This window comes from Sceloporus occidentalis, unplaced genomic scaffold, assembly GCF_023333645.1.
Source record: "Sceloporus occidentalis isolate IW3139 unplaced genomic scaffold, rSceOcc1.0.p SCAF_3, whole genome shotgun sequence".
NCBI lineage: Eukaryota > Metazoa > Chordata > Lepidosauria > Squamata > Phrynosomatidae > Sceloporus > Sceloporus occidentalis.
Genome location: NW_028316983.1, coordinates 242,751,944 through 242,767,196, shown reverse-complemented (window position 1 = coordinate 242,767,196; position 15,253 = coordinate 242,751,944). Strand labels below are relative to the sequence as shown.

At 40.4% G+C, this 15,253-nt stretch overlaps 1 protein-coding gene across 18 annotated transcripts in view; it reads left to right on the top strand.

The window, feature by feature from the left end:
• PTK2 (protein tyrosine kinase 2) overlaps positions 1–15,253 on the top strand; it is a 261,623-nt gene that overhangs the window by 232,694 nt on the left and 13,676 nt on the right. For 12 of the 18 annotated variants that reach the window (XM_089518030.1, XM_089518031.1, XM_089518023.1 and 9 more), the window contains 2 exons: positions 8,779–8,841; positions 14,498–14,537. In XM_089518030.1, the coding sequence (XP_089374156.1) occupies positions 8,779–8,841; positions 14,498–14,537 (103 nt within the window). The remainder of the gene's footprint in view (positions 1–8,778; positions 8,842–14,497; positions 14,538–15,253) is intronic. The other 6 variants (XM_089518026.1, XM_089518024.1, XM_089518038.1 and 3 more) reach the window with 1 other exon arrangement.

Sequence of the window (15,253 nt, the reverse complement as noted above, 5' to 3'; positions counted from 1 at the left end):
ATTACTCAGTAAATTATAGCTTTTTGTCCATATTTATTACAAATTACTCTGTAAAATTGGCCAGTATTAGATTCTCATACTGCAAATGTAGCAGTAGTCTCATATTACGAATGGAATAAGTAGATCGGTGGGTGTTAGGCACTTTCCTAAATTTACTGAACAAGGTGAAGTGAGATTTAAATGGAAGACTTCACATTTCACTGTCTTACTGTTCTACTTGATTTCCTCCCCAAAATTAAAAATAAATGAATAAATTAAAATCTAGAAATAGTTGAAAGCGTTTTTCATGCTGTCTAAGATTTTTTTATCCAGGCCACTAAAATTCTACTACTCCCTGCTTGATTGTGTATTTAAAGAGGGACAAGAGTGGGAATGGATTGTTCTTGCCTTAAAAGGAGCCCTTAATAGTTTGGCTATTTTTTAAAAAAATATTTCATTCTGTGAAAAACATTAGTAGTACCATCCATACCTAGTACTAAAGATACCAGCTACTGTAGGACTTAGGAGACATTTGCACAAGGAATAAATTTTAAGTAACACCAAATTGTTTATTAATGCAAAAGGCAAGGGTGGACTTTTGTTGTTACTGTTGTTTTTGGTTACATTTCCATTGAGGAAGTCAAACATATAGGTAAAATTTGTTCAGATGACTGAAGTACGGTGGAAGGCTGGAGTTCTAATGGTGATGCTGTGGAATAATTGGGAGTTCTGCTGTTGGGTAAAGCAGAGGCAGGCATTGCTGACTGTGTTCACCAAACCCATGCCTCTTTGAAATACAGACTCTGCAAAGCTGGAACTGAACATTTTAAAAAGCGAGCCTTGATTTCTCTGCCATGCTACTGTATCATTTTTTAAATTCACAACTGCAACATCATGGATGCTGCTTCACAGGAAACAATCATCTGCCTCTCTGGTAATGTATGAATGAGCTGAATTGCCTAGGAAGAGAAAAAAGCCCTGGGCACCACAATTCAAAAATGATGCGGACAAGCTGGAGCGTATCTAGAGGAGGGTGACCAAAATGGTGAAGGATCTGGAAACCCTGCCTTATGACGAGAGACTTGGGGAGCTGGGTAGGTTTAGCCTGGAGAAGAGAAGGTTAAGAGGTGATACGATAGCCCTGTGTAAGTATTTGAAGGGGTGTGATACTGAGGATGGCGCAAGCTTGTTTTCTGCTGCTCCAGAAAATAGGAACTGGAGCAATTGATTCAAACTAAAGGAAATTAGATTCCACCTCACCATTTGGAGTAACTTCCTGATAGTAAGAGCTGTTCGACAGTGGAACACATTGCCTTAGGGAACTGGTACTCTCCTTCTTTGGATGCTTCAAATAGAAGCTGGATGGCCAACTGTTGTGAGTGCTTAGATTGTGTAATTTATGTATGGCAAGAGGTTGGAATAGATGGCCCTTGTGGTCTCTTCCAACACTGATTCCATGATTCTATGCAAATTGTGTATACTGTACTGAATAAACCAATGTCAGGAATTTTGTAGCCCTTACTGGCATTATATAAATGTTTAAAATAATAGTTCTAATGATTCTATACATTGAAAAATGTATTACAGAGGTTTATGTGCAGAAACATTTGCCTGCATTCAGAAAACTTCTTCATTCCATTCAGCTGAGTGTTATGTTCCAAATGTTATCTTATAAGAAGATAAGAGTAGTGTTGAAGCTCATGGGAAATGCACAGAAGAGCATGAAAATGACACTTCTCCACTTCATCCCTAGCCACTGGCATGCAGAAGCATACTGCCTCTGAACCTGAAATTTAATGCAAGCTATCCTGTCTAAGATATCAATTGATAGGCCTGTCTTCCATAAATTATCTACTAAGTATCTTAAAATAGAGATTAGAAAAGTTCCTTTTCTGCACTGTGTATCTCACAATCAGCCTGGCAACTGGTAGAGCCATGCTACACATTACATGGCAATTCTGTATTTGGATTTGTCCTCATTCTTGTTTTGTCTTCATCGTTGTCCCTCGGTATTTTTCCCTTCACAGTTAATGCCAGCTTTAGGAGAGGAGCTGTGGCTCACAGCCATTACATTTTCCATCTGGCAATATTGCCACTTTAATTCAGATCCTTCCCCCACTCCTGGTTGCAAAGAAGTATCATGAAGTGTTCCAGCCACAGCTGCCATAAAAAATCTAATGTGGCCATCACCAGTTCTTGCGGCAGGGAGTGCCACAAAAAATATCTCTGAAGGATTTTTTTTTCCTGTCCTAAATTGGCTGCCAATCAATTTCACTGTGTGGCCCGATTTTTATTATATAAGAGAGAAATATTTTTCTCTATGCATTCTCTTTAAATTATGCATAATTTCAAACACTCTATCCTTCCCCTATCCCCCTTGGTCATTTTCAATCTCCCTCAGTTTAGAATAGTATCCAAAACTTTAGTATTCTCTTGTGGGCCAGTGCTGCAATCTTTTGAACATTTCAGTTGTCCTTTTCTGTACCCCTTTCCACTCTGTGGTTTTTATTTTATTTTATTTTTATTTTGAGATCAGGACTGCTGGCACACACAGTATTCCAGATCTGATTTGTATGAACCATACAAGGACATGGTTATACTGTCCATTTCATAACCCACATTTTGTCCATTTCCCCAGCATGTAATGTACTTCCTTCACAGCAAGTAGGGATATTCTCTCTCACTGTCTCTTTCATGCATACTCTTAAGACACTGAACCAGATGGTGATTTTTGTTTTATATTATACTTCCTTCTTTAGCCACTTTAGTTTTAGCATTTTAGTCTTGTATTCTGTAGCCAGAGCTGGCACCATACTGTGCCAGCTTCAACCCATGCCCAACAGAGCTACTCACTCCCCATCAAAAGCCCTTAAAATTAGCAAGGCAGACTTAGCAAATGTCAGCTGAAATTACTCTTGTACTATGCATCTTATAATTACTCTACTAAGAACTAGAATTATTTGGAGAGCCTGAAGTGGCATTAGGTGGTAGAGGCAGAGTCCCTAGAACTGTTGTAAGGGGTTACGATTGGCAAACAGATTATTCTGAATTTTGTGTGTTTCGATTTATGTTTTTAAAAAACAGCAAAAATGAATAATAAACTGAGAAACAATAATGGTTGGTTGGTCCAACAAAAGTACCACTGTTTTGTGGAGTTTTGATGTTGTTACATTTTGGTGTATGACCAACACAACTACCCCGGATATGTTTTCTGACTTGCCCAAGGAGACCCAATGGGTCTCCATGGCTGAGCGGGAATTCGAACCTACATCTCCTAGTGTCCTAGGCTAACAGTCAAACCACTACTGGCTCTCCACCAATGCCACCAACTATTAAGTGTGACTACCCTGAATATAAAGGTAATGTAATAAATGAAATATTACAAAGTTGTTTCAAGCATGAAATTAGTATATCAGTGAAAGGGGAAAATATTAAGACCATGCTAGACAAATGCAAAGATGACTATAAATCAGCACACTTCTGGTTGCTAGCCCCTTAGGGGACTTAACTGTACAGGAATCTTGGTGGTCCTGGTTCTTTATGCTTTTATCATTGTAGGGGAAGCGGGTCTCAATCCTCCCTAGCCTAACCCTTGTTTCAGTGCCCATGGGTAAAAGCAAAGATACGTTTCTGATCTTGGGCTGTGTTGATTTGAAATGAAAGAGCGGTGGTCCAGATTGACTTATTCTTAAACCCTCATTCCCAGTGATGGGTGTCGATGGGGCGTTGAAGAACTGCCTTTTGTAGAGCTGAAATAGGGAGCTGCTATGCCCATAGTGTCCTGTTCAGTTTAAGGCAATGAAAGACTGAGGTCTAGAGGCAAGAAGAAGCTCACTGTAAGCAAAGATCAAAAGAAAAAGGAACCCCATATTCTTCACAGATTTCCACATAATGCTGTATTCAGATTTAGGAATAGCATCACTGAGTGGCTGTATGAGAATGGGTGGCTTTTTTCATAGCACTGATCACTCGCTCAGCATTTTTGATTCTGTTACCAGTTTAGATCCTTTTCCTTTGTGGATTTCTGTCAAGAACATGGAGGTGGTTGCGGGTCTGAGCACATATTCTCTTCAGCATAGTGTCAGTATTTCTGACAGTAGAAAGGGCCAGGGATGTGTTAGGGGCTCTACAACCCCTCCCTGGATCCTTTCCATTTGGGATGGAGCAACTGACGCAGAGTTCTTATCTCCTTGACTTTTATTTTTATTTAGAAGAGTGAGTAGATTTCCAGAAAATTCCCACATATATGCAGCTCACTACTTGTCCTAGATTGACTACGGAAACATAAACAGCAGCAGGGAAAATCATTGGAACTGTGGAGGTTTTTTTTTTTAAAAAAATAGGATAAAAAAAGAAGCAAGCTGTAGTTTTTCTTTTATTGAGAATGACTTGTGCATTTTTTCCCATTGAATTAATGAAAAACAAATGGAATGCAGCAGAGCTCTCCAGTTTCTTCTGGAGGAGAGGAGTGGGTTGATGCTAATGATACCCTGTAAAAATTCAGCTCAAGGAGGACCTCTGTCCACATTCCACTTCTCTGAGATTTTACCCCACAGTGGTCACTGCTCATTGCACTATTAGTACTGCATTACATCTTGCTAGGTAGATTATTGCTTACTCCAAGGGGATTGCCCATGGTTACCACTCAGAACAAAAGCTGGAGGGTGGAGAAATAATTGCCCACAGGGTCTGTTCTGCACATATTACAGTTCTACAAAAGACAAAAAAAAAATCCAAAAAAACTTTGCCACGTATATGCAGAAGGCACGGTGTGGGCAATATTACAGGATGAATTCTTAAGTTAGCAAGAGAACTTGGAAAAGTTATTTTTTGGACTACATCTCCCAGCATCTCCCCTGAGGCCATGCTGGCTGGGGAGATGTTAGGAGATGAAGTCCAAAAAAGTAGAATCATAGAATTGTAGAGTTTGAAGAAACCACAAGGGCCATCAAGTCCATGTAGGAAATCTAAATCAAAGTAGTTTTTCAAGGCTGTGGTTTGGAGCAAATAGGCTGTCCAGGACAAAAAGCAAGTCAACAAGTGGCAGAGCAAGCAAAAGACCAATTCTAGATTCAGTTCCCTTATCTAGATTCCCCCTTTTATTTAGACTGCTGAGAGACAGAGACCCAAATGGAAAGAGCAGGTTGAGTGGACACAGGGTAATGTGGATTCCTAGACAGGACAAGTCTGAAGACCAATGCCTCATGGGTTTACAGGCAGGAGGTAGGTTTTAAAAGAAATGAGCTGCTGGATTAGCTTTTGGCATTGACAAATTCTTCCTGGCTTCATTAAAAGTGTTGGGGAAATGTCACTTTTCATTGAATGTCCAATGTGGAAATTCCCTTAGTGCTTGAAGGAGGTTTTGTGACAGTCTTGAGCGGAAATGGCCATGCTCTGTGCCATTCTGGACAGGAATTGATGTAGAAATGACTCAGGAACATCTGGGAACTATTGGGGTCACCCTTGAAAGCAGGTGTGTCCATAGGACTCCTTCCAATTCATAGGAATTCTTACTGGGAGCCTGTGTGGTGTAGTGGTTTGAGCATTGGACTGTGATTCTGGCGAGCAGGGTTCAAATCTGTGCTCTGCCATGAAAACCCACTGGTGAGCTTGGGCAAATAACAGTCTCTCAGTTTCAGAGGATGGCAATGACAAACCTCCTCTAAAGAAACTTTCCAAGAAAACCCTAGAATAGGTTTTCCTGGGAGGAATGGGTTGCCATAAGTTGGAAAGGAAAGGGCTTGAAGACAAAACAACACATACACATTTACACACTTAGTATTTTTGACAGTTCTTTCCTGTTTCTAAAAATATCACACACACACACCCCAGCTAAGCAGGTCATATTGCTTGAGAAAGATCAGGTGATAACTTATTACAACACGATCCTATGGATGTTTTCTTAGAAGTAACTACCATGAGGTACAGTGGGGCTTACTCCAAAGTTTACTTGTGGCTTTCCAGAAGTTATTGGTCATCATATTTCACTGTCCCTCACCGTGAGCTGTACTGGCTTGAACTGATGTGAGTTGCAGTTTAAAACATCTAGTGGATTGTGAATCCTCCACCCTTGATTTAGTTGTATGGCAACCAAATAATCTACCAGTGGACAAAAAGGAGATAAATGCCCTTCCAAAGGAGCTTATACATGAGGCTATTTTTGCAGTTTAGTCACAAACAACCTGTGAGAGATAATACATTAAGTGCAAATGATTAAGTTAACAAAAGAGCTTGGAACAGTTACTTTTTTAGACTAAAACTCCCAGCATCTCCCCAGCCAGCAGCGGGAAATGCTGGGAATTGGTGCAAAAAAATAGTTTTTGGCCAATTGGCTTGAAGCAAATCAGCTGGCCAGGATCAAAGGTAAGTCAACAAGTCGGAGAACAAGCAAATACTGATTCTGTATTCAGCTCCCTTATCCAGATTCCCCTTCCCCTTTTTAAAAAAATTGCTGAGAGACAGGCACCCAAGTGGAAAGGGCAGGTGAAATGGCCATAGGGCAGTGTGGATTCCCAGACAGGACAGGTTTGAAGACCTATTCCTCACAGGTTCTGAGGCAGGAGATATGCTTTAAAAGAAATGAACTGATGGGAGGTTTTGTGAAATAAATTAATAATAAATAATTGTTTATTTATATACTGCTTTTCCTTGTAAATCAAAGTGGTGTACAGCATTTGAATAATGACCAATGTCATATTACAATACGAGCAAATTAAAAACAGTAATACAAATTTCAATCCAATATAATTATCTAAAAACATGAATTCAGTAGTATTAAAAACATAAAATATATATAATACACAATCAATTTGGGGGATACTTTTATTACAAGGAATTGGAAGGATAAGCTTGTTGGAAGAGGTAGGTTTTCAATGCCTTTTTAAAGGCTTCCACTGTACCACTGAGGCGGATCTCTTCTGGAAGAGCATTTCAGAGTGTGGGCGCTACAGCCGTGTAAGCTCTTTGATGGGTAGTCGCCAACCTCACCTTAGGGTGTTCGAGTAATAATTTACCTGTTGTTCTGAGAGTGCGGGGTGGATTATGCAGGGAGAGGCGTTCCCTCAAGTAACCAGGGCCCAAGTCATTTAGGGCTTTAAAGGTAATAACCAACACTTTGTATTGGGACCGGAAGTGAATTGGCAGCCAGTGGAGAGATTTTAATACAGGTGTTATATGATCTGATCTAGTTATCCCCGTAATCAACCTGGCTGCAGCATTTTGAATCAGCTGAAGCTTCCGAACCTGATACAAAGGTAGCCCCATGTAGAGCACATTGCAGAAATCCAAACGAGAGGTGACCAGTGCATGTACTACATTTTCTAGGTCCTTTCGCTCCAGACAGGGATGTAGCTGGCGTATCAGCCGAAGCTGGTACCAAGCACTCCTGGCCATCGCATCTACTTGAGATGATAACTGCAGATGTTCATGATCGAACGCAGCATGAAGTCATCTGTTCAAATCTACACCAAATAAAGAAATATAATACTGCAAATAAAGTGCAATTGTTCAGCCTTCTCTGCCCCGCCTCCCCCCTGCAACTTAAAGCTTAATGCATCCTCTTTTAACCTCTCTTTGGTATTTTCGGTTTTTACAACACTTTTTACATCCAGGATTGTAGGCTCTTTTAGACTCTCTTAGGCCTGTTACAGACTGCCAAAATAAAGCTGCTTCGGGTCTCTTTGGAAGTATGCTGTTTAAATGATGCATGGGTCCTCAGAATCCGGAAGCTGCACCAAAGCTGCACTCCAGTGCTTAGGAATGGAGTGTGGCTTTGGCCTTAGCCTCTCTTTGGTATTTTGGGTTATTGAACAGTTTTTACATACAAGATTGTAGTCTTGGTTATTTCATTAACCATAATCATGAGGTACTGCAAAATGATCCAGATACGTAAAGACTAATGAATGATAACTTTTAAATCAATATTTTAATTAGCCAAAAGTTGCATAGATGATTTCTGATCATTATACTTTGTTCAGAAGGGAATTTAAGATGTAAGATTCTACTGATTTGTCTTGTTGAAGACCTTTTCCAGACTTTTGTTCTGTATATTTCACAGTATAGTATCATAGTATGGGACTAATTTCCAGGAATTCACATATCAGTACTCACAGTCTCTTTATTTCAAGAACCCAGTAAATTCTTCTCTTTCTCTGGTGTTTCAAAAGAGATATGAAGTGAATTTTGTCCATTTTTCTGGCTGCAAGCTGAGGAGTATTGGGTCTCGGCTGTCTTACAAAGTTTCTGCATCTCTGTGCTTTTAAAGAGCTTTGATAATTGGCCCCATTTGGGAAGCTTGGAGATGGAGCCAAGTACATTTAAGCCTTCCTCAAGCAGGAAACAGGAATTAATGTGCAGCGTTTCTCATCCTGTGGTTGAAATTTTTACTGTTAGGAAGAATACAGCAATAAACGACGGCTGAGGCGCTGCTGTTCCTGCTTCTCCTTTTCCTGAGAGAATTAAAATGCAGGTTTTCCAATGTTGTGTAGGGGAAATGGTACTATCAATATTTATCTCAATGCCTTTTTATGTACAAGCAGAACGTGGGGAGCTAGAAAGAGCAAGAAGGAAGTTATTTAGGAGAAAGGTTCATTTGCTGTATTTTGCAAGAGCAAAGCGGCAGGAGGGGGTGAGGAGAAGGAATGTAATAGCTTCCGTATTAGTCAAAGCATACTGTTTTCTTTTTTCCTCCTTCAGAAGTGCTTCCTTTGCCTTTAGTAAGAATTTTTATCCCTAGGTTATTGGACTAGTAAGGCTCTTTAAACCCCCAATACAAAACCACATCTCTTTTCATATCCTTAGAAACCTGATGTGAGGCTCTCCAGAGGGAGCATTGATCGAGAAGATGGGAGTCTCCAGGGTCCGGTAAGCACTTATGCCATCTTTTCTTCTCTTGACAGAAATGTTTGTTTAATTTTCTTAGTGCAAAAGGCTGTTAACATTCCACTGAACATGGGACATGAGTTTTGATTTGCTTGGGGTTTCCATCATTATTATGGGTTTTTGTGAGGGATTTTGTGAGGCTCAGCTTTTCTGAGAAGAGCAGCGGCAGCAAAATCTTGTTCACACAGCAGTTTTTAGGGCTGCCTTTTTTTGTAATACTGCTGAAATAGATGTGTTCTCCCCTTTGCAAAAAAAAAAAAAAGATCTAATTATTTCTAATGCATCTGTTGATACATGGCGTGATCAGGGTGTATGCATATTTTTTGAAGTTAGGTTTGCATCAGTATCTCTGTCAATAGGAAGCAAAGTTTTTAAATGATGTAAAATTATTTTAGTAACTAGGAAACATTCTCCAAAGTAATGGGGATCATAAGTAACATCCTGATGGAGGTGGTAAGTAGATCTGGTTTTCTTTGAAAATATATCTGCTTCACCCGGTAAATTGAACTGAGACAATAAAGATATAATTGGATTGCTGGTCAATAATTTGTACTTGGTGGTGACCTGCTATAGTCTTCTTCCTGCACACCCCCAGTTTATAATTATGTTAGGAGCATCTTAATTCACTTTCTCCCTCTACTTTGAGTTGCAGAGGCAATTCCCAAAAGGGTTCTTTAAGAACTCATTCATTATCTTGGCTTTATGGGGCAAGAGCTTTACTGCTTTCACAGCAGAAATGAAAATATCTTTATTGGATTATTGGCTAGACAAATATTGCTGGAGGGCCTTGGGATTTCTACTGGAGGTTTTGGGTGCTGAACCAGACTTGTTTAACATGCCATTTTACCACTTCTGTTCACAAAAATATGTCTGCTGCTAATTACGTAGTGAACATGCTGATTGAAAGCCAAAACAATCAGACCTGCCTTCAGATTTTTGGTGGATTTCATCAGTGGAACTTGGTGAACATCCCATGAGGACTATCCCTGCATCTGATGGGGAGAGAGAAGGCTTTTGTAGAAAGTTTTGTCTCAAAAGCTGACCTAGGGTGGCTTCTGCTGTAGGACAATGCTTTATCCCTGAGATTACTGAAAGGCTGCTCAGATCCTTAAAAAACAACAGCAGAGTAGATTCCTTTGTCATGTGCTAAGTATGTGTCTGTACATACAGTCCACATAGTGACCTTAACAGATGAGCCATTCCACTACAGGAGAGAATATTCTGAGTTATGGTACCACAGTACAACTATAAATCCCTGTTCTGCATTGTTCAGAAATAAGGACAAAGACAACAAAATTAGCAGGAATGCTGATTCATGGGCTAATTAGGAGGAGGCTGTATATAACTAAAAGAAAAACACTAGATGCTTCCAGATTGACCAATCCTAGCACTGTTGGTCAAAAGACATGGTGAAGCTATTCTCTCTTTTCCACAGTGACAAATCTTTGTGGAAGGAAGGAATGAAGAGGGAAAGGGGGAAATATGGGAGAGTTACAACAAACAGACAACATCTGGGCACCCTGTAAAATTCCATGAATGAGGTTGAATGAGCTATACTAACAGTCTTTCCTGAAACTTTCACTGTCTTTAGTCACACTTTGTTAGCAGTGTGTGGACTGATTTTGTTTGAAATATATTGTGCATAAAGATAATTTGCTGTTATCCCTTTCAGGTGTGTCTGTGCTAACAGCTCTGGACACAGGCTGGGTCCGTAATCTCTGAGGCCTGACTAAACTAATGGGATAATCGCCTTGGTGGATGATCTTACACCAGGAGTTAGACAGAGGGAGGGCATCCCTGTTGGTTCTCCTAGATTTTTGAACATTTGATACCATTGACCATAGTATTCTTCTGGGTTGTTTGATTGATATGGAACTTGGAGGCATTGCTTTGCAGTATTTCTGATCTTTCTTGGTTGAATGTTCTCAAAGGATGGTGCTCTGGGACTGTTTTTCAGCCTTTTTGTCACTAGCCAGTGGGGTTCCACAAGGGTCAATACTGTCCCCTATGACTTTTCACATTTACATGATGCTGCTGGGAGAGATCACCCAGAGCTTTGGGACTGGGTGTCATCGGTATGCTGATAATACCTAGTAATATCTCACCATTACAAATGATGCCAAAGGAGGCTGTGGTAGTACTAAATCATTGTCTGAATGCAGTAAAGAAGTGGATGTGGGTGAATGGACTGAGGCTTAATCCAGACAAGATGGAGATCAGTAGGAAAACCAACATGGAATTGGGATCACAGCCTGTTCTGGGTGGGATTGCACTCCATTTGAAAGATCAGGTTTGTAACTTCAGGCTGCTCTTGGACTTAGTACTGCTCCTAGAAAGCCAGGTTGTTGTGATGGCCAGAAGCGCCTTTGCCCATCTTTGGCTGATGGGCCAGTTGCATCCTTTCTTCATGCCTTAGTTACCTCCCAGTTAGACTAATGCAGTGCACTCTACATGAGACTGCCCTTGAAAAATGTTTGGAAGCTGCAAGTAATGCAACATGCAGCAGTCAGACTGGTGTCAGGTGTGCATTTTAGCTATAATACCAGTCTTTCAAGGACTGCACTGACTTCCATTTTGCTTCTGAGCTCAATTTAAGGTGCTGGTCTTGACCTACAAAGCCCTAAAGAACTTAGGGTCAGGATATCTGAAAGACCACCTCCTCTCATAAGAGCCTGCCAGTAATTTTAGATTTTTAGAGGAATCCCTGTTGTTTGTCCCAACACCTTGTGACATCAGGTTGGTGGATACGTGCACCAGGACTATGGACTTCCCTACCCCAGGAGGTTGGCCCCATCTACTTTAAGCTTTTGCCAGGCAGCCAAAGCAGTGCAGTTCTGCATGACATTCATTGTTGGAAAATGCTTTTTTAACTGTTTCAAAACTGGATTCTAGGGTTGTTTTGAGACTATTTTTAGGCATTTTAAAGACCATTTTAATGTATTTTAAGAATGTTTTTATCTTTGTATTGTTTTAATTGATTTGTATTTGTTCATCACCTTGGGAGCCTTTGTGGGTGGGGAGGCAACACAGAAATATTTCAAAATAAAATAAATAACTCCATTCTCCATTTCATATGCCAAAGGGAAAGACACCTGAACAACTGACACAATTATTACTGTCATGGCCATCCTAGGCTTCAGTTTGTAGCTTCTGTTAGCTTTGCATGTACACATTTTATACGGTTAACCGGGAGTATGCATATACTCATGAGAATGAGCTGCGAGAATGTCAGTCGAATAGCCAGTTAGAACTTGTTGAATGAATCAGTGCAGTGAATTATTTTAGATTAATTGGTGGGGCAGCTGAGTTCATCCAGACACTCTGTGGCTTGGCCTCATTTGAAAAGGTAAATTCAAAATGCTAGGTTAGTATTCAGTTCTTAAAATTTTGAGCAACCATTCATGGGCTTTCCTTTCATAGATGTATAAGTCCACACATGTGGAAAATCTGTCTTCTCTGTTCTGTTGCTTTTTCTGCAATAAGAATGCCCTGTTCAGATTTCTGAGTAGGCTTGCCTGTGTCAGCAGTTTTGATTTGAAAAAGAAAACTTTCTCTGTGCAGTTGCATTTCTCATAAAAGCGCACATGGACTTTTCTAAATAAACGTTTCCCCAAGAACTCAGCAGCCAAACAGCAGGCTTAAAAGGCACATCTGTTGTGCAGTGATTCAACATTTTTATCTGCATTGGCAGATAGGTGCCAAATGTGATTCATCCAGTTATAAAGCCTTTCCAAATTAATAATTGAGGACTTTTTTGTTTATTTCCCTTTTCTTGACAAAGAGAGCAGTAATTATCATGGGGGAAAATTTATTAAATAATATGAAGGGACCTGAAGCATGAACATTGCAAACTGTGAAACGGTAGCCATCAGTTATTTTTTAAAGTATTTTTGGACTGAAGGTTTAGGTTGTTGCACACATGGTCTTTTTTCCTGAGTAATAACAGCAGTGATCTAGCATGGACACACCATACAGATACAAAACATGTGAAGTCCAAGGCTTTCATGGCTGGCATCCATAGTTTTTTGAGGGTTTTTTGTGCTATGTGACCATGTTCTAGAAGAGTTTATTCCTGATGTTTTGCCAGCATCTGTGGCTGGCATCTTCAGAGACATAACTGTATCCTTCTGGAACGCCTGAGAGAATTGGGTATCGGGGGCACTGTGCTCCAGTGGTTCCGGTCCTATCTCTCAGGAAGGTTCCAGATGGTGAGGCTGGGGGACAGCTGCTCTCTTAAAAGAGAGCTTACATCAGGCGTCCCTCAGGGCGCCGTTCTGTCCCCCATGCTATTTAACATTTACATGAAGCCGCTGGGAGAGATCATCCGGAGCAATGGAGCACGGTGTTATCAGTACGCTGATGACACCCAAATCTATCTATCCATGTCTCCGACTGATACAGTGACTAAGGATGGCATCTCTCCTCTCGATGCCTGCCTGGAGGCAGTAATGGGCTGGATGAGGAAAAACAAACTCAGATTGAATCCAGAGAAAACAGAGGTACTCATGATAGGTTTCCCTAGCCCGGGCAGGGAAATTTGCCATCCTGTCCTTGACGGGATTAAACTTCCCCTAAAGGACAAAGTGCATAGTTTGGGAGTACTCCTGGATCCATCCCTACATTTATCATCTCAAGTAGATGCGATGGCCAGGAGTGCTTGGTATCAGCTTCGGCTGATACGCCAACTACGTCCCTGTCTGGACCGAGGGGACCTAGAAAAGGTAGTACATGCACTGGTCACCTCTCGTTTGGATTTCTGCAATGCGCTGTACATGGGGCTACCTTTGTATCAGGTTTGGAAACTTTAATTGATTCAAAATGCAGTAGCCAGGTTAATCATGGAGACAGCGAGGTCTGACCATATAACACCTGTTTTAAAATCTTTACACTGGCTGCCAATTCGTTTCTGGTCCCAGTACAAAGTGTTGGTTATCACCTTTAAAGCCCTAAATGGCTTGGGCCCGGGTTACTTGAGGGAATGCCTCTCCCTGCATAATCCTCCCCGCACTCTCAGGACTACAGGAAAACTGTTACTCAATCACCCTAAGGTGAGACTGGCGACTGCTCAACAAAGGGCCTTTACGGCAGTAGCGCCTTCTCTGTGGAATGCCTTACCTGAAGGAATCTGCCTTAGTGGAACAGTAGAAGCCTTTAAAAAGGCATTAAAAACCCACCTCTTCCTACAAGCCTACCCTCCCAATTCCTTCTAAGATTATCTTTCCCCTATTGACTCTGACATATTGATATTCATGATTTTAACATTATTACTGTATGTTTTTAACTATGCTTTTGGATTTAATTCGTTTTAATGTGTATTTTTAATATGTGAATTGTGGTACTGTTTTTACTGACTGTCTTTACTGACACTTGTACACCGCTTTGATCTTGGGAAAAGCGGTTAATAAATAAACAATTTATTATATTATTATAAAACAAAATAACAAGAGAAGAAAGGTTTTCTTTTATTTGTGATAAGTATGATTTGTGTTCATAGTTGTTTTTTCAAGAAATTTGGGAATGATAAGAGAGAACAAAAAAAAAATCTTGGAAATTCTTCAAGTTTGGGGATTAGATGAAGGATTTCCTTTGTTCATAAAGACTGTGAGCAGATGAATCACATCTGTTTTCTTTTTTTCAGGCTTCTAACCAGCATATTTATCAGCCAGTGGGTAAACCAGGTAAGCCATAAATAGACAGCAATCTCTCTCTTTTGCCATTTCAGCTTTTGTCAGAAAATAAAATAGATGATGGAGGAGCAAAATCTGGGTTTAGCCACATTTTTGAATGCTAGGTAGCCAAGTTACAGTAAATTGCTGTGACTACTCAGGTGTAATACAGTGATTATGGCAGGGATGGGGCTCTTATCGACTTCCAGACATTCTCACAGTAAACGTTCCAGTAGCCCTGCCTAGCGTGGCCAATGCTGAAGGGTTCTGGGCAGATTCCCACCTCTGCTTTAAGGACTTTCCTGTATCAGTTTGAGGACTGTTACCTAAAATGATCTTGTTCACACTTTTGAGACTAACTGAAAGAAAGAAGTTGGTAGCATGAGATGTTGTAAACTTGATCCTACATCCTCAGAGGCAGGCTCAATTTTACAAAAGCTCATGCTACCAGCTTCTTTCTTTCAGTTAGTCTCAAAGGTACTACAAGATCCCTTTGCATAGTGATTTTCCTGACTAACATGGCTATAAATTCTAAATCTGAATTCTAAATTTGTAAAGGGAAATTGAAGCAAACTTTACTTCAAGATGCCAAACCCTGTACTTGTGTTCAGCTTGTTGTTGTTGTTGTTGTTGTTGTTGTTGTTGTTACATGATCCAGGGATAATTTATGTCTGATTTGAAAGCTAGAATATCAGTGTAGAAAGCACAATCATTCTTGTAACTTTTGA